This window comes from Thunnus thynnus, chromosome 12 (assembly GCF_963924715.1).
Source record: "Thunnus thynnus chromosome 12, fThuThy2.1, whole genome shotgun sequence".
Lineage (NCBI taxonomy): Eukaryota > Metazoa > Chordata > Actinopteri > Scombriformes > Scombridae > Thunnus > Thunnus thynnus.
In genome coordinates, this window is record NC_089528.1 from 33,647,548 (window position 1) to 33,671,144 (window position 23,597).

Below are 23,597 nucleotides of genomic sequence, written 5' to 3' on the forward strand. Positions count from 1 at the left end.
ACATGGGGGTCTATGGGGATTGACTCGCTTTTGGAGCCTCAAGTGGTCGTTCGAGGAACTGCAGTTTTTGGCACTTCCTGTTGGCTTCTGGAGGTTTCTGCTTGGTAATCCTCCTGCAGGTGTAGCTTGCTAACCAGCAGCGAGTTCAATCGTTTCTGTGTGTTTTTTCTGCAGCTTGTTACCATGACACCATAACACCCCTCTGCTGTTACCAGAATAAATGGTGACAGTGTTCACCTCATTCATCACACAAGACAAAAGAGAGTTCAGTGCTGCCACATGAGCACACGCTGGTTTGCTGTAAATTTCACTTTTTAACACTTTTCCCACCAGTGAAAGTTGGCAGTTCAGTTAGTACATTATACACTCAGGTGCGTAGGGGACGTTGAAGTTAGCCTTCTTATCATGCAGGTGCTACCCCGCTGTTAAAGTTAAATTAAAGGGATAAATAGCACGTTGTTGTCAGACAGTTAGCTTTTACACACACAGTACAGGAACCAGGCAGCTCTCAGCTGAGCTGAGTGTAAAATAACACAGCAGAAGTTCTTCAGATGATTTAAAGGTTTGAGCATCGCTGTCGCTGTCATCAAACTCTTTAGTTTTGTCGCCCAAATACGTTTTTGTATTAAAGTTTTATGAGTGCAAGATATGTCAGTGAAAAAATAAGATAAAGTTAAAGATATAATTTGCATTTAATGATAGACAGACAAACATACAGTCAAGATGTAGCGACACAGAAAAGATATTTTTCAGTTAGTGTGATCTTTAAAACAAACTGCTTCATACAGACGGACTCGACAGCCGGAGTTCATTCATTCATCACACAGAAACAAACCCGCTCCCCAAAAACACAACACACAAGCACAGATTTATAAAAACATGATTCCAGAAGCGTTTGCAGTCTCCGCCCAGCGCTGCTACAGGATACGTGTCAGATCTGCTAATGAAGGAGGAGGAAGTGGACCGGCTCAGCCAATCACAACACTGGGCTGGGTCACACGGGCATCTGCAGCTGGGAGTACTCGTCCTGCCCCTCCTTCTCCTCCAGGTGAGGCTCCGCATCGTCAGCATCCAGCTGCAGGGAGGTCAGAGGTCAATGTGTTTGACATGAACTGCTGTCGTTTTCTTTAAAGGATCAGTCTGCTGATTTTCTATATTTGTCTTCCAAACCAACAATGAATTGATCTACTGACCAGTACCGTGTGTGTATCAAAGCTGATATATCTGATTAAAAACAGGTCAGTGAGTCACATCGCTGCACTGGGTCACATGATCCTTCATCATGAAGAGTTTGGTCACGTTAGTTTGTTTAGAAACGGCTCCAGAGACTAATAACAGCATCATGTTTTCAGTCTCAGGAGAGTAGTTCTGTGTACGGCAGACGCCTGCTGCTGCTTGGACTGAAGCTCTTTGGTAAATTTATAATGTCTGACATGTATCACAACCTCTGGACTTTATACTGAAGTTCTTTGAGAAATTTACTATGTAGTACATTTGTGAAAAAACTTCAAAGATCTGCCTTACACAGAACTACTCTCTGGAGAGTCAGCGGTGTGACTCACTGACGTGTTTTTAATCAGATATATCAGCTTTGATACACACACAACACTTGATAGTAGATCAATTCATTGTTGGTTTGGATCCAAACATGAAGACAAAGATAGAAAATCAGCAGAATGATCCTTTAAGTTTGGATAATGTTTATATATTTGTGTATTGTGCTCATATCCTTGTTTTTGTGCGGCTGTGTTTGTATTTATTTAAATCTCATTGCAGGAAATCTACTGGGACGCTAATGATGGGTGTATATATAATCTGATTTTTAGTTTTTTTGTTGATTAATGTGTCTGAATAATCCCATGAGGGAGGGGTCATGTAAATGGTCAGACATGAAAATGAAGTGATTCATTCATTCATGGACTAGTACAATCAACCAGCATAAGGTCTGATATCACAGCTGCTGCACAGCTTCTTAAGATGGAACATAATAGCTGCGAGCGCACTGCTCACTCCCTCCAGGAAAATGTGAGTTTGTGATCGCACCAATTAACGCAAATCCAAGAAATTTCCACAATATTTATGAGCTGCAGTTTAGTTGAATTACAGCAACTTTTCTGCATAAACGTCTGAATCAGCAGCTGTTTGTGGTTTGGACCAATCGTGGCGTTTGGTGTGGCGGCAACTGACGACAAATCTCACCTGCCAACAAACACGATGCCATAGACGAGAAAAAATGTCCCCAAATGTTCCCAAATGTCCCCAAATGTTCCCAAATGTTCCCAGATGAGGTTTGATTCAGTGAGTCAGGAGACATAATCTGCATCAAACATCCAACTAGATTTATTTTAATAACATAATTGATGATTTTATTTGCTGCTGATGTTGAGCTGAAAGTTTATTTAATAAAGGTTATAAATGGAACTCAAGTACAGTATTTTCTGTTTATAGAACGTTGAGTCCTCATGGTTCTCATGTTCAGCTGAAATATAGTTGTTTCTGTGATCTGCAGGAAGTCGTTACATACGACTCTTCACTGGTACCAGTTTAAATAAATCACATTATTTTCCCAGTTCCTGTAATTTTACCGCAAATAAAACATTGCAATTTTATCGCAATCTGTGTGAAATTCTGGCGGTAATAATCTTGACGTCCTGGAGGGAGCGACTCTGTATAATGAATGAATGAATGAATATCAGTGTAAATGTGGTGTCTCACACTCTGCAGCTCTCTCCAGGTGAACAGACGCGGCAGCAGCAGCTTCCTCACAGGGATGGTCAGCAGCAGCATGAAGGGAAATGCCAGCGCCGCTGCCGTCGCCATGACAACCCACAGGAGAGACAGACAGGTCAGCTGGACGAGCGTGAAAAGGTGCATCCTTAAAGTCCGCACCTGTGAGACAGGAGAGACAGGTGAGACAGGTGAGACGCAGACAGACAGGTGAGACAGGTGAGACGCAGACAGACAGGTGAGACAGGTGAGACGCAGACAGACAGGTGAGACACAGACAGACAGGTGAGACAGGTGAGACGCAGACAGACAGGTGAGACAGGTGAGACAGGTGAGACACAGGCAGACAGGTGAGACACAGGGGAGTGGGCGGGGCTAACCTTGCGGACGTAGGTGTGGTCAGGGTGGTACTTCGGGGGCATCAGCAGCAGGATGAGCCGTTCAGTCAGCTGGATCCCGTTCAGTGACATCACTCCCATGTAAAGGAAGATCCCAAACAGCACCGCCAGAGGGATCTGACGCAGAACCTCCCCGATCACCATGGACAGACCTGCAGACAGCAGGGTTAGCTGATAGCTGCTAGTATAAGTAGTAGTAGTAGTAGTAGTAGTAGTAGTAGTAGTAGTAGTAGTAGTAGTACTCTGCACTGTCAGTCATACCCACTAAAACAGCCACCAGGAAGCCCGTCACCCTCTGCTCCTTGACCTCCTGGATGCGAGGCTTGTCTCCGGGGGCGACCGCTTTGCTCATGACAGTGAGGGCGTTGGTGTGGGTGACGGAGCGAACTGTGGCGGCCGATAACCAGGGCAAACCAAACAACGCCGAGACTCCGCCCACCACCACAATGATGAGGAGGTCCAGGTGAAAACCAGTTCCCTTCACCAGCATCCTCTCCTTCTTACTGACGATCAGCCTGACGAGCCACAACACAGATACTTTACTGCAGTAAAAGTACCAATACAGCAGTGTAGAAATACTGCATTACAAGTAAAAGTCCTGCATGAAAAACCTATTGCAGTAAAAGTACATAAGTATTATGAGCTTGATGTAGTTAAAGTATTGCAGTAAAAGTACATAAGTATTATGAGCTTGATGTAGTTAAAGTATTGCAGTAAAAGTAGTGGTTTGGTCCCTCTGACTGATATATTATTATATATGACATCATTAGATTATTAATAGTGAAGCATCAGTGTTAGAGCAGCATGTTACTGTTGTAGCTGCTGGAGGTGGAGCTAGTTTACACTACTTTATATACAGTTAGCTAGTTTAGTCCAGTGGTTCCCAACCTAGGGGTCGGGCCCCTCCAAAGGGTCAGCAGATAAATCTGAGGGGTGGTGAGATGATTAATGGGAGAGGAAAGAAGAAAAAACAAAGTTCTGATACACAAATCTGTTTTCAGTTTTTGGACTTTTTCTCTAATCTTTGATTTTTGCTGAAATATTGGATCATTTGAACATTTATTGAAATGAAAGCATGTGAGAAGTTTAGAGGGAAAAATCACTATTTGGTGGAGCTGTTAACAACTCATAGACATGTGAAATGTGACCCCGACTACACACTGCTTTTTGTAAGACGTCAAAAGCCAAAAAGGTTGGAAACCACTGGTTTCATCTTTAACAATGTGTTGTATTTTAAAAGCTTGTTATATTATCCATTGTGTCAAATCTTCATCTGAAAAGTAACTAAAGCTGTCAAATAAATGTAGTGGAGTAGAAAGTACAATATTTCCCTCTGACATGTAGAAAGTAGCATCACATGGAAATACTCCAGTAAAGTACAAGTACCTCTAACTGTACTAACGTGCAGTACTTAAGTACTTAGTTACTTTCCACCTCTGCATGTATACAGAGCTTGGATACTTTAATTCCGTGGTTAATTATTTTATTATTTATTTTTATTAATAAAGAGTTGTACGCTGTGATCTGGGACTCCATGAAGATGAGGATGAAGACGAGGATGGCCGGCAGGATGCTGGCAGCCATCATCCAAACAGGAAACTGTCCGTCTGACCCCAGGGGGGAAATTAACCAACCACGCTTCTCTGGAGTCGATACCGAGAAGCCACTGGGCACGCTCAGTTTCTATCAGCCAATAGGAAGAGAGGGTCATTCAAACATCAGAAGCAGAATCTTTTATTCGTGTGAGAGTCTCTGTACGAGCGGTCTGACCTGGGTGTAGGTGTCCTTCACACTGTAGTCCACCAGCACCATGATGAGGATGGCGATCGGGACCCCGAAGTCTCCGATGATTCTACGAAGCTGAAATACACAAAACACCCGATTATTGATCGGTAATCTGGTTTGAAACTGCGCACACAAGGAAGGAAAATATCCATAAAGGTGAAGCTACATTTTGATACAAAATGTTGATTCCAGCGATGCTCTGACAGGGTGTTAGAGCTAAGGATCATGGGAGCTGTATTTGTTGTTGTTATTGTTTTTATATATATTTCTTTGTACATAACAAAAGAATGATTGTCACGTAGAAACCCACCATGAGGGTACCTGTATACCTGGAAACATATACCTGTCCCTGTACCTGTACTTGTGTGTACCTGTACTTGTGTCTACCTGTACACACCTGTACTTGTGTGTACCTGTACTTGTGTCTACCTGTACACACCTGTACTTATGTGTACCTGTACTTGTGTCTATCTGTACTTGTGTTTACCTGTACTTGTGTCTACATGTACACACCTGTACTTGTGTCTACCTGTACTTGCGTCTACTTGTACTTGCATCTACCTGTACACATCTGTACTTGTGTGTACCTGTAATTGTGTGTACATATACTTGTGTGTACCAGTACTTGTGTCTACATGTACACACCTGTACTTGTGTTTACCTGTACTTGCGTCTACTTGTACTTGCATCTACCTGTACACATCTGTACTTGTGTGTACCTGTAATTGTGTGTACATATACTTGTGTGTACCAGTACTTGTGTCTACCTGTGTCTACCTGTGCACACCTGTACTTGTGTCTACCTGTACTTGCGTCTACCTGTACACACCTGCACTTGTGTGTACCTGTACTTGTGTGTACCTATACTTGTGTGTACCTGTACTTGTGTCTACCTGTACACATCTGTACTTGTGTGTACCTGTAATTGTGTCTACCTGTACACACCTATACTTGCGTGTACCTGTACTTGCATCCACCTGTACTTGCATCTACCTGTACACACCTGCACTTGTGTGTACCTGTACTTGTGTGTACCTGTACTTGCATCTACCTGTACACACCTGTACTTGTGTCTACCTGTACTTGCGTCTACTTGTACTTGCATCTACCTGTACACACCTGTACTTGTGTGTACCTGTACTTGCGTCTACCTGTACTTGTGTCTACCTGTACACACCTGTACTTGTGTCTACCTGTACTTGCGTCTACTTGTACTTGTGTCTACCTGTACACACCTGTACTTGTGTCTACCTGTACTTGCGTCTACTTGTACTTGTGTCTACCTGTACACACCTGCGCTTGTGTGTACCTGTACTTGTGTGTACCTGTACTTGCGTCTACCTGTACACACCTGTACTTGTGTCTACCTGTACACACCTGTACTTGTGTCTACCTGTACTTGTGTCTACCTGTACTCGTGTATACCTGTACTCGTGTGTACCTGTACTTGTGTCTACCTGTACACACCTGTACTTGTGTCTACCTGTACTTGCGTCTACTTGTACTTGTGTCTACCTGTACACACCTGTACTTGTGTCTACCTGTACTTGCGTCTACTTGTACTTGTGTCTACCTGTACACACCTGCGCTTGTGTGTACCTGTACTTGTGTGTACCTGTACTTGCGTCTACCTGTACACACCTGTACTTGTGTCTACCTGTACTTGCGTCTACTTGTACTTGTGTCTACCTGTACACACCTGTACTTGTGTCTACCTGTACTTGTGTCTACCTGTACTAGTGTATACCTGTACTCATGTGTACCTGTACTTGTGTCTCCCTGTACTCGTGTTTACCTGTACTCGTGTGTACCTGTACTTGTGTACCTGTACTTGTGTGTACCTGTACTTGTGTACCTGTACTTGTGTGTACCTGTACTTGTGTGTACCTGTACTTGTGTACCTGTACTTGTGTGTACCTGTACTTGTGTACCTGTACTTGTGTGTACCTGTACTTGTGTACCTGTACTTGTGTGTACTGACCCTGCCGGGGAAGAAGGAGCTGTTCTTGAACTTGCGCAGGTAGAAAGCGATGAAGTATGTTCCCGCCATGAGCACGAAAGACAGCAGCGCTGTGTTAGGCTCTCCAACAACCTTCCCAGAACTACCGGTGGCCATGGTGTAGTTGCATAAAGACGGAGATACTGTGTTGTTTCCATGGTAACAATTTTGGAGAGGATGCTCCTGAAAGATCTAGAGAATACCAACACAAACAGCCTTCACATATTTTGATGGTGTTTACAGAAACTGGTGATGATGCATGATGTAAGTGCTGCAGGTTCCTGAAACATAAATGAACATTCACTGCACTGTGTATTTCTCTGAGAGTCTTGTATTCATTACATCTTTACAGAAAGTAAAGATAATGCCCATTGCAATTTCCCAAAACCTATATCATGTTTATTATCATATGTGACATACAAACACATGAAATTTGAGAAGCTGGAATCTGTGAAATTTTGGCTTTTTTGTTGGAAAAAGGACTGAAAATATGAAATGATTATCAAAAATAGTTGCTGATTAATTTTCTGTCAATCAATTAATTGATCATCTCCACATATTTAAATAATTTTGACATTCAAACGTCACATGATCGAGATGAAAGACACCTGTCAAAACAATCTTACACAATCTTTTTTTACAAATCAAACAGAAAATTATTCTGAGATTACATTTATGTATAAATCCAAGAACTCATTCATCAGGCTCCAGCTCAGCTTGTCCCTCAGTCTTTCACCTGTGACTTCTGACCTCACCTTGATCAGTTTTGCGAAGGTCTCGTAGATGAAAATTAGGGAGATGAGGAAGGAAAAGATCTCCTGAGTGAAACGGGAGACGAAGCGGACCAGGATGCTTCCCTCGAAGGCCACAGTGAGGAGAACGATGAGCACTAGCCAGAAACCGATCCACACGCGTCCCGTCAGGTACTCGATGCCATTGTCTTTACAGAACTACACGCAAACAAGCAGCAGGCAGGTTTGAGGGGGAGTCAAACAGAGAGAACAGTGATTAAATCCTTAGAGACCGCTGAGAAAAATGTCCATTCAGAGAATACTAGAAGATAGAGACTGTAGAGGAATGTAGAACAGAGAGAAAAGTTCTTGTGTGTTCTGTGGATTTCTGACAGTGACTGTTGCTGTTTTTCAGATGTAGTATTTAGATGCAGGTGTGTAAACTCTGTCAGGTGAGCTCACAGTGTAGAAGGCCTCTTCAAACACCAGCAGCGGTCCAGAGAAGCCGATCACCAGCAGAGGCTGAGCGCCCAGCACGCTGAACACCACGCCCTGCATCGCCGTGGCAACTATCAGCTCAGACACACCAATCAGACCCTCCGTTTTCTCACCTGTGACCCAGGACAGAGAACACAGCCACGACACTGTAGAGGCCCAATCACAGCGCAACTTATCACTACTGACTTATTTGTTTATATCTGGTTATTTCTTTTACTTAATTTTTTTCTGCTTCATATGAGCTCATTTCCTTTATTTCCATTTTACACATTTATATATAAACATATTTCCTTCACTTTGAACTTTCATCTGATGTATATATGAGCTCAGTGCTGCTTGATATATGTGCTCTAATGTTCCTAATTCACATGGGTTTGTCATTAATGTTTAATTATTTTGATTTTTTAATCTGGAAAGCACTTGGTGCTTAAGTTGCTATATACATTATTATTATTATTATTATTATTATTATTATTATTATTATTATTATTATTATTATTATTATTATTATTATTATTGTTATTATGGTGATTATTATTATTATTATTATTATTATTATTATTATTATTAAGATGTATTTGTACCACTGATTCTTATTTCATAACTGTCTGCAAACACTTTGCTCTGTTGTGGAATAGTTTATGATGTGATGTGATGTGATGTGATTTATAGATTACAGACACAAAAACAAAACTCCCAGGGATAACATTTTAAAGTGAAAACACTTATTTCCAACATTGTCCCAAGATGTTAAAAGACAAAGAAACACAGAGACATTCAACATGAAAACTAAACACTACAATCCAGTTTATACTCTGACAGAGAGGCATCAATAACAGTGAATGGAGCAGCACAGCTAATAAGCTCCTATAGCCTATAGACTCTCCATTCTCTCCGAGGTCAGCTCTGTGAAGATGGTTTGCTATTCAGTCAAAATTCACCTAAATTGAACTTGAAATATTCACATGAAAAATTTTTGCAGATTTACTTCATCCTGTGAGTGAATTCACTGATCGCTGCAACACCTTAACATTTAAAAATCTTTGGAAACTACATTTAGTATACTGATTTGAGGAGCATCCAGACACCACTAATTTGAGAGGAGCTAAACCAGTCACTGTGTGTCTGCAGTCCAGACTTACCCAGGAGTCCACCGAAGGTGATGGCGGGTGACAGTGCAGCAAAGTAGATGAAGATGATGGCGGCCATGCACTGAGGGTTGAGAGCATCTCGAATGTCACTGAGGTACTGAGGGTAGCGCCGCGTCACGTCTTTAATCAGCCCTCCAAACAAACGGCCTGAACGCTTCAGGGGCTCGTCGCCGGGTTTGGAGGGAACAAAGGAATCTGAAAGAGAAGAAAACTGATCTCACACCACGTCAATCAGGCTTCTATAAGCTGTCCTTTGGTGTGATATCTTCAAACAGTATGGACGAGATATTTACTGTTATGCTGATGACATGATCATTTACCTTGCAAAGAAAACAGACTTCGGGTTCCTCTTTTAGACCCCAAACTATTTGTGATTTATTCTGAAGTCTGTTGCACATTCGCTCAAGAGAATGGCATCAAGTACAAGCTCAATCAAACCTTAATTTCACCAGCTTGCATGTCCACAGAAGAAGTTAATTCGGAAACCCAAAGGAAAATAATGTGAATTTTTTAACCACTACCAATTAAGGGTCATATGTAATGACTTCTTTGGATAAAAAGCATACTGCATTTCACAGAAACAACTATATGTCAGTGTTATTTTTTAATAGATTTTTTATTTGTTTATTATATATTTTTTTAAGTTATATAAAAAAGAAAATACTGTATACTGTGATGACATAGTTACCACAACACAAAATACGACAATTGGTCCAAATCACAAGCTGTCTGTTGATTTGGACATTTCATGTGGTAAAGTTGCAGTAATTTAGCACAACTGTAAGTTCTTGCAAATATTGCAGAGATTTCTGGAAAACTGAAAACAAATATTTTGGGCAATTCTCATGGTTTCATGGTTTAAAACACTAACTGTGCACTTGCAACGTCCTCCACTCAAGTCCACCCGGGGGACTCGCTGACAAAACATACTCATTGACATAAGACGATGTCTTCCTCTGAGAACTGACCTTCATCCTGCTGACTGCTGGTCTGTTTCTCCTGCAGTTTGCCGTTCTGCTCCTCCTCCCTCTTTCTGAGCATTTCTCGTTGGAAGCGAGCGACAGAGTGAAGCAGCTCGTCGCCACCAACTTCCGAGGGAGGGAGGACGATGCTGCAGTCCAGGAAACGATTGATGGCCGTCAGCAGGTCCTGGCGGTCGTCGGCCTGGTACGCCGCCTCGTGGAAGTTCTGAGGAGGTAGACGGACAGACAGACGTAGATTCAAGAGGGCTCAGCAGGTTCAGGACACTGATACATCAACAGGACATGCAACCAGACACAGCTTTCTTCCAATTTGACATTCAAAAAAAATTAAGTTTCTATTTTGCACAACTACAATAAGAGAAAGTTAAAAAAAATACTGCAGAGATCAAGAAGCTGTAACAGTAGACTTCCCTTAAAATTAGTATTATAGATAAGTATAAAAACCTTAATTAATGAAATAAAATACATACAAATACAAATGAAATAAGGTGACTAAGAGACACACAAAATAAATTGATCAGCTGTCAATCACACATGACAAAGCAACATTTTTTGCAGAAAACTTGTGAAGATTCGTCTGTAAGTGAGGCTGGAAGCTCTTGCAAACAACATGGGGCTCAAATTCCTGGAGGAACCTTTTATGTTTTACATTAAAGCTTCTTTATGTAGAATTTCTCCAATCTTACTCGTGTGATTGTATTAAAGAAAGACGCTGTGGCAGACAACATTAACTCTGCTGTGTTTCACCTTGTCTGACATCAGTGTGGAGATGGAGCGTCCAATCTGATGGTAGTCCATGTTGGCGGTGGGCGGGCCCAGCAAGAGGAAGAGGAACCTCACAGGGATGGGAACCTCCAGCACGGACTCCAGCAGGACCGCCTCCTGCAGCCGCACGAACGCCATGGAGGGCTGGTCCAGGAAACCCACGCTGCCTGCAGACATAGCAGAGGGAAGTAGTGAACCCACTGAACCTTCCTGCATAAACTAAGAGAGGGGAACATTGACCCACAGAACCTGATGTGTGTGTGTGATGCGTACCCACGAGGACGACGGTGGCCTCGGCTCTCTCGGGGATCTTCTCCATCAGTTTTACTTCATGTTTAGATCTGGAGTGACAGAGGGGCGGGGCTTCTTTCTGGAAACATACACACATAAAAAGCCTAAACCTGAATGACTGACGTTGTGGGGACTTGTGATGTGAGTCACACATTAACATTAACATGCAGGACCACTGGGCTGTACTGTTGCAAGATCATTTCTTCTTTCTATCGTGTCTTTGTACCAGTCACCTTCAATATCATTTTGTTTTCCTAAGTTAAGCATCATGAGCAGCACAAGCGTTCTGAGTGGTTTCCTATGTGTACACTGATCACTACTGTTTAGACTGTACTGATGTTTTGTGCCAGGAAGGTTTGATTCAGACCTAAACACTCAAGTTAAACACAGTTGTGAATATGCATCCAGACGCTGATTAAAATATCTGGAAAGTGAGTCCAGTCTGTGGATAATCATTACCTTTATATTACCAAAACTATAAAACAAAACAAAACGATGAGTTTAGTCGCTGTAATGTTATAACTCCTAATCCTCTAGGCTGGACTCCTGTGTGTGGAAGCTTTCTTCAAATATGACATTTTAAAAATTAATTTTAAGTTTTTATTTTGCACAACTACAAAAAGAGACCGTTAACAGAACAGAGTGGAGAGGTCAACAGTGGACTTACCTCAAATTAGTAGTATGAGTAGTATAAAAACATGAATTAATTAATTAAAAATACATACAAATACAAATGAAATAAGCTGAATAAGAGACACACAACACAAACAATCACAAATGTAACAGTGAGATTTTTTGCAGATTGGTCTGTAAGTGAAGCTGAAAGCTCTTACAAACAACGTGGGGATCAAATTCCTGGAGGAACCTTTTATATTTCACATTAAAGCCTCTTTATGTACGTTTCTCCATTCTTACTTTGGTGTTTGTATAAAAGAAACAACATTAACTCTGCTGTGGCTCAGCTTGTCTGACATCAGCATGGGGATGGAGCGTCAGTCTTCAGCGTGTACAGCTTTATCAGGTGCCACATAGAAAATAATAAATCCGGCACCTACGCATCAGTGGATGCCTGCAGCACATGGATGTCCTTTCTGTAGAACAGACCTGCTGTGCACACACTGACTAAAGTAAAGACTTTTTACTACAGGCTACAAGCTTTTCAATGACTGTGAAATATCATGTATTGATAAAGTCTCGGGGACCTAACTGGAAGGGCAGCGTACTGTTTTTATGTCTTTTTAGCGGGTTTAGGACGGTGCTCACAGACCTCCAGGTGTTTTTTCACAAAACACAGTAAACAGAGAGCATGGAAGACTGAATGAATCTGCTGGCCTGTAAGCTACACTTAGCGTAGTGCAACTCACTTTTATTATCCAGTGAGTTTTTAAAAATACTAACTGGACACTCAGATTGAGAGGGAGAGCGTCTGTATGGAGAACCTCTCAGGTCTGTCATGTAGAAAACATATTTTAATAAAGTGGAGGCTTTGTAGGAAAGTGAGTGGCTGCCTGTTCGTCTCTATCTTTACCTTGTTCTTCTCTCCGTCAGCCTCTTTGTGATTCGTCAGAGGAATGGAGGGCTCTGATTGGCTTTTGTGTCTGTCCATCTGGGCGGCCATGTTGGCTGCAGAGATGTTCTTGCTGAACAGACTGTGATCTTTCTCATCACTTGGGTGACTGACGAGACAAAAACAATCCCATTCATGTCATGCTCACATATTTAGCAAAAGTATATTAATGTAAGAAACATATTTGTTCCTCTGCAGAGCAACAGCGTCTCTGATGACATCAAACTGTACCAGCAGGTGGAAACAACACCTGAGGATGGGTCTACAGGAGACAGACAGATGATGTATTCTGAACCTGTGTCGGAGCAGCAGAGCTCTCAGGACGTTGGCTCGGTCTTCAGCTTTGATCTGATCTGAGATCACCATCTGCTCCACCACCTGCTGAGCGATCCCCGGCAGAGTCCTCTGCTTCAGATCCAGGAGCACCGCCCCTGAGAACACAAAGCCATGACATCACACACTGACATCATCACACACTGACAGAATAACTATGTTGTACCTCAAGGGTCAGTTTTGGGGCTAAATTCACAGTATTTTCCACACACATACTTCCCCCTGAAGCATATCATCCATAAACCTGACATCTATTGTCAGTGTATGCTGATGACACTCAGTTTTACATCACAAATGTTTCAGTGTCTTTGCACTAGCTCTCAATGTGTTTCAGGATTGACCTGATACACTTTATTGATTATTAATTTATTTTTTATTACATCAGCACAACATGACACATTCAGTTCATTATACTGTGTCCAGTTTGTCTGCATGATGAGAAATCAACCATCAATATTTACAGGGTCATTTTTCATGAATGTGTTTGCTGTTTTCAGGGGTGAATTAAGGAGTAATTAAGTATTGTGTTGTCACTGGGGTCAGCAGAGGGACTCCTCACCGTGGGAGATGGTTTTTCGGAGCTCCAGCAGGGAGCGGAAGGACAGTGAGGCGATGTGCGGTCTCCCCCAGCGCTCCGTCTCCTCCTCCACCTCCTCCTCAAACTTGATCCATCGAGCCGTCTCCCTCCACTGCAGCTCTTGGTTCCTGTCGATCACCAGCTCGTTCAGCTCCACAAACACCTGAACACACAAAGACTTGTTTCTGTCAATTATGAGGCTTTTACTTTGACTTACACTCATTTCCTGGAGACTGACCCTCGCCATAACCATAACCATAACTGTTCCCTTCAATCTGCGTACAAATAACATGACTTCATCATCACATCACCAATCCTTCCCAGAGAATTGAAGTCATATAATGCGGCTTTCTTTTATTTTATAAGGTGATTTTTGCCTTATTAGGAGACGGCGTGTTGGGTGGATGGTTAGATAACCAGCTGGAGTCCTGTTTGAGACTACCAGCCGGACATTTTTACCATCACATGCAGGCATTTTAACAGAGATTTGTAAAGTCATGCCGGGCATTTTTGTCATTTTTACCACATTTTATTGTTTTAACCCAAACCATGATCTTTCACTGAACCCTAACCGAGTGGTTTTTGTGCCTAAACCTAACCAACAGCGTTAAATGACAGGTTAAAATGTGGCGTACACATTGCACATATTGACTCATGTTATTTGTACACCACTGGGTGAGACTGGGTCAGATCAATACCAAACACACACCAGGCTAAACTTACATATTTCCAGCTAAACAAATCCATCTGCTGATGAACATCATGTGATATGATCAAAAGCTCCAGAACAGTTTCCAAAATCACAAATTCAACCACAATTAGGTTTTAAATTATTAAACATGTCTAAACCAGCCGAGTTAACTAAACAAGAATAATGTAGAAAAAAACAAATAACATCAATATGAATCAGATAAAAACCAGTGAAATTACATATTATCTCGTCTTCTGCAGCCAAATCAAACCAACTCAAGCTAAACGAGTTTTCAGGTTAAATTTAGGGTCATAAATGGTCGGATTTGGTTCTACTTTAGCAGAACTCTTATCACAGGTCCACTTATAAGATGTTGCTTTCAGCCCTCATCAGGAAACACAAAAATGACAATTTAGTGAACCCCATCTGCTGATGAAGGCCATGAGATGTGGCTGAAAGCTCTGAAAAAGGTGGACCTTATGATAAGAATTTACTTGGGAAACTGCTCCTGTTTCTAAGATCAAGACTGAACCTTCAAGTGATTGCAATGGACCACATGGATAGAGCTACTGGGGTCCACCAGGTTCTTGGACATATTGACCCGAGACCAAACAAGACCCAACAAGACCCAACAAGACCCGACCCGCTATCACTCTCGTCTCACTGACTAATGTGGACCAAATAAGTTAAACCAGGTAAAAACAAAACAAACTGGACTAAATAAATTAAGCGAAACATCTCTAAATCTGGTGGAAAATAGATTTCAGGCTAACTCGGGTTAACCGGGATAAACAAGCCAGACCAAACCAGCCTGACCCAGGACAAATCAGACTGTACCTTACGCTGTCGACTCTTCAGGTCCAAACCGACCATCCTGAAGATGAAAACAAACTGAATGTAGAGAGAGACTGAACTCTGAGTTTACCTCCCTCCACCTGACTCCACCTGTCTGACTCCACCTGTCTGACTCCACCTGTCTGACTCTCTCTCATTACGACAGACTCCAGGTGATAATACCACCTGGATTAACCTGCACAGACTCCCGGCTCGTCTTTCGTCCCTCCTGTCAGCTTCATTTTGAACATTCCAGTTTTTTTTTGTCGAGTTTCAGCAAAGAATCACATCACATCAAACCAGACCTGAACCAGAAGACCACCAGCAGCTGAAACATGTCAAAATCTATTTAAATCATCTGGAAAATTTTATTCAATTAATATTTCAACACTTTTGTAAACAATCTTGTTCTCTGTCTTCTCCAGTCAGGTGTTTCAGATGGATCAGTTTCATCTCAGTGTGTCCCACACACAGAAGGGTCCAGGATGTGTTAGCCTAGCTTAGCACAAAGACTGGCAGTAGGGGGAAACTGCTAGCCTAGTTCGTTTTGTTTATCAAAAAACTCAGTTCAGAACTTCCATTGGAAATCTGCTGTTTTGAGTCGTCATCAGTTTGCATGTAAAACACAGTAAACGTTGAGTCTGATTGAATGAAATGAGATGAATGAGACGAGTTATTCAAGGCCTGTGATTATAGAATAATTAAGTAAATAAGCCCCGCCCCCTGACCTCATGAGGCGTGCGGTCCGGTTGAAGGTGTTGAAGGTGTTGAAGGTGTTGAAGGTGTTGAAGGTGTTGTTGCGTCCGGCTGCTCGGCGTCTCTTTCTGATCTTTGGTGATGTGGACGATCGGCCCTCTGGAGCTCCGTCTCACCAGGTGACGCCGCACGGCTGGAACGTCGTCCAATCGGTGACCTGAGGCGGGTGGGGCCAGGACACGGGGTCAGAGGTTAAAACCTGTGTTCTTACCAACAACACAGTCCTGACTTCTTTTGTTCTCACCTTCCTCACCTTGAACAGACCACACACAGACATGTTTCCATCACTTCTACTTTACATTGACTCACTTCAACCTTAAACCTTAAAATCTAATGATTGACATTATCGGGACTTTGTGTTCAATGAAGAAGCGCTTCAACCTTGTCAAATGTTTGCTGCTGTAATAATGTACTAATGCATTTAATTTGTTTTGCACTTTTCATTCACAGTGAATCTGCAGTGAGGAAGAGCACAGACGTTTCAGCTTTCGCCTTCATCAGGAGCCAAACAGGGTTGAAAATCACCTTTTATACAGAATCACATCATCCAGTCATCAGGCCATCGGTCTATTGTTAACTGTGTTTTCTTTACACATTGCGGCGCCATCTTGTGGTTAAATCAAAACAAATCAATCCAAGAACAATCTAGAACAAACAACAAATCAAATTCCAGTTTCATTTCCACCAAATTGAACCAAAGCTAAATAAAAATAGTTAAACTGAACTTGTCCAGCTCTTCATTCAGTCCATGAGGCAACACTCATTGCGACTGCATTGAGACTAGAAATTGTGTGTCTGTGCTGACGCCTCCGAACTTTCACTTGTGGTTTTATCTTTCCCGCATCAAGACGGACATTTCAGCACGTAAACAACTGGTGGCGAAAGTAATGTGTCCCTTTACATTGAAGGTCTGTCCTGACTTTGATTTACGTACAATGTGAATAATACAAGTACACACACACACACACACACACACACACACACACACAATGTTCTCATGGGAACAGTCTAACAGGGTTTCAGGCTCGATTGAACTTCAGTGTAGAATCAGTAAGACGAGATGTGAACTCAGACTGAAGCTTTTAAACCAATCAGCGTAAACACACACACACACACACACACACACACACACAGGTGTGTTCACTCTGCAGGGATCAGCAGGTGAGCAGAGTTTCAGGTTGCTGCAAAGAGCAAATAGAAAATGAGATTTTCTGTGAAACACTACGTTTTCACATGATTTCTTCTTTTCCAGGAAACAATCGGCACAAACAGTCAGCTGAGCGGCGCCCTCTAGCTGCACCGTCCTCTGAGTTACTGACAAACAACACTGACAAACTCATCTAATCAATCATTTATCAATATTAATGTATCAATAACCTTCACAGCTGTGTGGAGGCTGCTCCGGAGGTTTTATCAAGTTTCTACTTTCAGGTCTCAAATCTAAAGAAGCAGCTGAAAATATTATTTTCCTTGTTGATTGATTTGTCGACTATCTTGTCATTTAATCGATCGATCAATCTTTATTTATAAGGCACCTTCCAAACAAATCAAATGCAATTCAAAGTGCTTTACAAGTGACGGACAAACATGCAGGATGGTAAATATGGATTTGGAGACTAATGCTCACCAAAATAATTAACAAGTAAAAGAGTTAATTGAGTGAGACAACAATAAAAGATGGGTAGTTAAGATAATAAAAGATAAATGATAAGATGATAAAATAAATAATAATTATATATGTAATAATATATAATAATAAAACCATAAAATTATAAAATGTATAATCAATGACGTCTTCAAATGACAACTAACAGTTCAAACATTACTGAAAAACTTAAAACATTCACTTCTGAGGAGCCTGAAAAATGACTTCATACACATAAATCAATTAACAAAACAGTTAATTCTCTGTCGATCAATTAATAAACTAATCGTTGCAGCTTTTAATCTTTTACTGAGTAGAAACATGTGATACTCACTGAGATCAGCCTTCAGTCTGTCAAACAAACAGCCAACCAGAGCAGAGAATGACTTCATGTTCATCTGAACCAGAACCACACACACACACACACACACATACACACACACACATACACACACACACACACACACACACACACACACACACACACACACACACACACACACACACATACACACACACACACACACACACACACACACACACACACACACATACACACACACACACACACACACACACACATACACACACACATACACACACACACACACACACACACACACACACACACACACACAGACAGACACACACACACACACAGACACACACACACACACACACATACACACACACACACACACACACTAACAATAGATAATGAGGCAGTGGGCTCCGTGTGTAGGACGACAACATTGTGTTCAGGTCAGCAGCAGCTTCAGGTCACATGATGAAGATCAGAAGTGACAGAAAACTCTTTCATGTTGGAGAAAAATCCTTCAGTTTGTTCTGAAAACACGTCGCTGAAACCTGAAGACGGACAGTGTTTGTGTGATTCCTGGCCTTTCACCCAGTGCATGCTGGGAGACGCTGCCGTCATCGCAAACAAAACTCTGATGAAGGATCTCCTGAAGGCCACAGTATCATCATCATCATCATCATCATCATCAAGGCTGCAGCATGTTTCAGACTCTGATCAGTCTTCATCTGTGCCATTAAACCCTATATTGGTGATATATGAATGTTGTTTTAATGTTTTTTGGTTTTCTAATTTGATCGTATGATGTTTAAAAGAGGAAAACAGGAGTTTTTCTCTGTTTTATTATAGTTGTACTGTAATTTAAATCTAAAGTGTGAATTATATGTACAGTTACTTGTAAAGTTTAAAGGTGCAATATACGATACTCAGCCTCACTAGATGTCAGCAAACAACTATTTGCTCTATAAAAACTGTATAGTTGACTGATGGCGTCTGAGCAGAGAATGAAGTCACACTTCCTCTGTGTGTGTTAACTGAGCTTCTCTGTTCTGTGTTTTGGTAACTGACCTGCCCGTGCATGCATGTTAGTGCACGTGAGCTTGCATGTTAGCACATGTGAGTGTGCATGTTAGCACATGTGAGGGTGCATGTCAGAGCGTGTGAGCGTGCATGTTAGAGCGTGTGAGCGTGCATGTTAGCACATGTGAGCATGCATGTTAGCACATGTGAGCGTGCATGTCAGAGCATGTGAGCGTGCATGTTAGCACATGTGAGTGTGCATGTTAGCACATGTGAGCGTGCATGTTAGAGCGTGTGAGCGTGCATGTTAGCGCGTGTGAGCGTGCATGTCAGAGCGTGTGAGCGTGCATGTTAGAGCGTGTGAGCGTGCATGTCAGAGCGTGTGAGCGTGCATGTCAGAGCGTGTGAGCGTGCATGTTAGCACATGTGAGCGTGCATGTCAGAGCGTGTGAGCGTGCATGTTAGTGCGTGTGAGTGTGCATGTCAGAGCGTGTGAGCGTGCATGTTAGCACATGTGAGCATGCATGTTAGCACATGTGAGCGTGCATGTTAGCACATGTGAGTGTGCATGTTAGCACATGTGAGGGTGCATGTCAGAGCGTGTGAGCGTGCATGTTAGAGCGTGTGAGCGTGCATGTTAGCACATGTGAGCATGCATGTTAGCACATGTGAGCGTGCATGTCAGAGCATGTGAGCGTGCATGTTAGCACATGTGAGTGTGCATGTTAGCACATGTGAGCGTGCATGTTAGAGCGTGTGAGCGTGCATGTTAGCGCGTGTGAGCGTGCATGTCAGAGCGTGTGAGCGTGCATGTTAGAGCGTGTGAGCGTGCATGTCAGAGCGTGTGAGCGTGCATGTCAGAGCGTGTGAGCTTGCATGTTAGCACATGTGAGCGTGCATGTCAGAGCGTGTGAGCGTGCATGTTAGTGCGTGTGAGTGTGCATGTCAGAGCGTGTGAGCGTGCATGTTAGCACATGTGAGCATGCATGTTAGCACATGTGAGCGTGCATGTTAGTGCGTGTGAGCGTGCATGTCAGAGCGTGTGAGCGTGCATGTTAGTGCGTGTGAGTGTGCATGTCAGAGCGTGTGAGCGTGCATGTTAGCACATGTGAGCATGCATGTTAGCACATGTGAGCGTGCATGTTAGAGCGTGTGAGCGTGCATGTCAGAGCGTGTGAGCGTGCATGTTAGTGCGTGTGAGCGTGCATGTTAGAGTGTGTGAGCGTGCATGTTAGAGTGTGTGAGCGTGCACGTTAGAGTGTGTGAGCGTGCATGTTAGTGCATTTGAGTCCCTCTTGTCTGTTTTCAACATGGCAGCTGCGTCACAAACTTGATCATATTACAGCTTAACAGTTCACTAAAACATGTTTGTGAAAACAGAAACAGGCAACACAGTAATAGAATATTATTAATATATTATTATATATAATACGACGTGCACATTTATGCATGTATCTATATGCTCAGTGTGTATCTATATGCTCAGTGTGTATGTATATATAAAGTGTGTATCTATATGCTCAGTGTGTATCTATATGCTCAGTGTGTATGTATATATAAAGTGTGTATCTATATGCTCAGTGTGTATCAATATGTAAAGTGTGTATCTATATATAAAGTGTGTATCTATATGTAAAGTGTGTATCTATATGCTCAGTGTGTATCTATATGTAAAGTGTGTATCTATATGTAAAGTGTGTATCTATATGCTCAGTGTGTATCTATATGTAAAGTGTGTATCTATATGTAAAGTGTGTATCTATATGCTCAGTGTGTATCTATATGCTCAGTGTGTATCTATATGTAAAGTGTGTATCTATATGTAAAGTGTGTATCTATATGCTCAGTGTGTATCTATATGTAAAGTGTGTATCTATATGTAAAGTGTGTATCTATATGCTCAGTGTGTATGTATATATAAAGTGTGTATCTATATGCTCAGTGTGTATCTATATATAAAGTGTGTATCTATATGTAAAGTGTGTATCTATATATAAAGTGTGTATCTATATGTAAAGTGTGTATCTATATATAAAGTGTGTATCTATATATAAAGTGTGTATCTATATGTAAAGTGTGTATCTATATGCTCAGTGTGTATCTATATGTAAAGTGTGTATCTATATATAAAGTGTGTATCTATATATAAAGTGTGTATCTATATGTAAAGTGTGTATCTATATGTAAAGTGTGTATCTATATATAAAGTGTGTATCTATATGTAAAGTGTGTATCTATATGTAAAGTGTGTATCTATATATAAAGTGTGTATCTATATATAAAGTGTGTATCTATATGTAAAGTGTGTATCTATATGCTCAGTGTGTATCTATATGTAAAGTGTGTATCTATATGTAAATTGTGTATTTTGAAGTAGTATTACTGACTCTTGATGCCGTCCAGGTCGACAGACGCCAGTGTTTCAGCCTCATCATCAGCGGCAACGCTCGTCATGATGCAACCAGGCGACAGGCCGTTGTTATTGGTGGAACTGGTGGGCGGGTCACTGTGAAGGGGAGGAGTTACACACGTCTGTACTTTACTTCCTCTTATCAGTTTGTCAGTGTGAGCGTGTTTTTGTGTGTTCATCGGTGTGTTTCAGTGTGTTCGTCATTGTGTGTCAGTGTGTTCGTCATTGTGTGTCAGTGTGTTCGTCATTGTGTGTCAGTGTGTTTGTTGGTGTGTTGTAGTGTGTTCGTCATTGTGTTTTAGTGTGTTTGTTGGTGTGTTTTAGTGTGTTTGTTGGTGTGTTTTAGTGTGTTTGTCAGTGTGTTTTAGTGTGTTTGTTGGTGTGTTGTAGTGTGTTCGTCATTGTGTTTTAGTGTGTTTGTTGGTGTGTTGTAGTGTGTTCGTCATTGTGTTTTAGTGTGTTTGTTGATGTGTTGTAGTGTGTTCGTCATTGTGTTTTAGTGTGTTTGTTGGTGTGTTGTAGTGTGTTCGTCATTGTGTTTTAGTGTGTTTGTTGATGTGTTGTAGTGTGTTTTAGTGTGTTTGTTGGTGTGTTGTAGTGTGTTCGTCATTGTGTTTTAGTGTGTTTGTTGGTGTGTTGTAGTGTGTTCGTCATTGTGTTTTAGTGTGTTTGTTGGTGTGTTTTAGTGTGTTTGTCAGTGTGTTTTAGTGTGTTTTAGTGTGTTTGTTGGTGTGTTGTAGTGTGTTCGTCATTGTGTTTTAGTGTGTTTTAGTGTGTTTGTTGGTGTGTTTTAGTGTGTTTGTCAGTGTGTTTTAGTGTGTTTTAGTGTGTTTGTTGGTGTGTTTTAGTGTGTTTTAGTGTGTTTGTCAGTGTGTTTTAGTGTGTTTTAGTGTGTTTGTTGGTGTGTTTTAGTGTGTTTGTTGGTGTGTTTTAGTGTGTTTTAGTGTGTTTGTCAGTGTGTTTTAGTGTGTTTGTCAGTGTGTTTTAGTGTGTTTGTTAGTGTGTTTTAGTGTGTTTTAGTGTGTTTGTTGGTGTGTTTTAGTGTGTTTGTTGGTGTGTTTTAGTGTGTTTGTTGGTGTGTTGTAGTGTGTTTGTCAGTGTGTTTTAGTGTGTTTTAGTGTGTTTGTCAGTGTGTTTTAGTGTGTTTTAGTGTGTTTGTTCGTGTGTTGTAGTGTGTTTGTCAGTGTGTTTTAGTGTGTTTTAGTGTGTTTGTCAGTGTGTTTTAGTGTGTTTTAGTGTGTTTTAGTGTGTTTTAGTGTGTTTGTCAGTGTGTTTTAGTGTGTTTTAGTGTGTTTGTCAGTGTGTTTTAGTGTGTTTTAGTGTGTTTTAGTGTGTTTTAGTGTGTTTGTCAGTGTGTTTTAGTGTGTTTTAGTGTGTTTGTCAGTGTGTTTTAGTGTGTTTTAGTGTGTTTGTTGATGTGTTGTAGTGTGTTTGTCAGTGTGTTTTAGTGTGTTTTAGTGTGTTTGTCAGTGTGTTTTAGTGTGTTTGTCAGTGTGTTTTAGTGTGTTTTAGTGTGTTTGTCAGTGTGTTTTAGTGTGTTTGTTGGTGTGTTTTAGTGTGTTTGTCAGTGTGTTTTAGTGTGTTTGTTGGTGTGTTTTAGTGTGTTTTAGTGTGTTTGTTGGTGTGTTGTAGTGTGTTTGTTGGTGTGTTTTAGTGTGTTTGTCAGTGTGTTTTAGTGTGTTTGTTGGTGTGTTTTAGTGTGTTTTAGTGTGTTTGTTGGTGTGTTGTAGTGTGTTTGTCAGTGTGTTTTAGTGTGTTTGTTGGTGTGTTTTAGTGTGTTTGTCAGTGTGTTTTTGTGTGTTTGTCAGTGTGTTTTAGTGTGTTTGTCAGTGTGTTTTAGTGTGTTTGTTGGTGTGTTTTAGTGTGTTTGTCAGTGTGTTTTAGTGTGTTTGTCAGTGTGTTTTTGTGTGTTTGTCAGTGTGTTTTAGTGTGTTTTAGTGTGTTTGTTGGTGTGTTTTAGTGTGTTTGTCAGTGTGTTTTAGTGTGTTTGTCAGTGTGTTTTAGTGTGTTTTAGTGTGTTTGTCAGTGTGTTTTTGTGTGTTTGTCAGTGTGTTTTAGTGTGTTTGTCAGTGTGTTTTAGTGTGTTTGTTGGTGTGTTTTAGTGTGTTTTAGTGTGTTTG

General features: G+C 41.4%; 1 protein-coding gene across 1 annotated transcript in view; it reads right to left on the bottom strand.

Annotated features, from left to right (window-relative positions):
- Window positions 1–673: 673 nt before the first annotated feature.
- The window catches only part of slc4a2a (solute carrier family 4 member 2a), a 26,135-nt gene continuing 3,211 nt past the window's right edge, over window positions 674–23,597 (bottom strand). The window contains exons 4-21 of the mRNA XM_067606982.1: window positions 21,455–21,573; window positions 16,059–16,243; window positions 13,788–13,968; window positions 13,191–13,326; window positions 12,857–13,004; window positions 11,311–11,407; window positions 11,020–11,204; window positions 10,258–10,477; window positions 9,281–9,484; window positions 8,103–8,251; window positions 7,665–7,859; window positions 6,892–7,101; window positions 4,896–4,985; window positions 4,642–4,808; window positions 3,387–3,640; window positions 3,108–3,277; window positions 2,716–2,889; window positions 674–1,075 (exon numbers count right to left, since the gene is read on the bottom strand). Of these exons, the coding sequence (XP_067463083.1) occupies window positions 995–1,075; window positions 2,716–2,889; window positions 3,108–3,277; window positions 3,387–3,640; window positions 4,642–4,808; window positions 4,896–4,985; window positions 6,892–7,101; window positions 7,665–7,859; window positions 8,103–8,251; window positions 9,281–9,484; window positions 10,258–10,477; window positions 11,020–11,204; window positions 11,311–11,407; window positions 12,857–13,004; window positions 13,191–13,326; window positions 13,788–13,968; window positions 16,059–16,243; window positions 21,455–21,573 (2,965 nt within the window). The 3' untranslated portion in view covers window positions 674–994. The remainder of the gene's footprint in view (window positions 1,076–2,715; window positions 2,890–3,107; window positions 3,278–3,386; window positions 3,641–4,641; window positions 4,809–4,895; window positions 4,986–6,891; window positions 7,102–7,664; window positions 7,860–8,102; window positions 8,252–9,280; window positions 9,485–10,257; window positions 10,478–11,019; window positions 11,205–11,310; window positions 11,408–12,856; window positions 13,005–13,190; window positions 13,327–13,787; window positions 13,969–16,058; window positions 16,244–21,454; window positions 21,574–23,597) is intronic.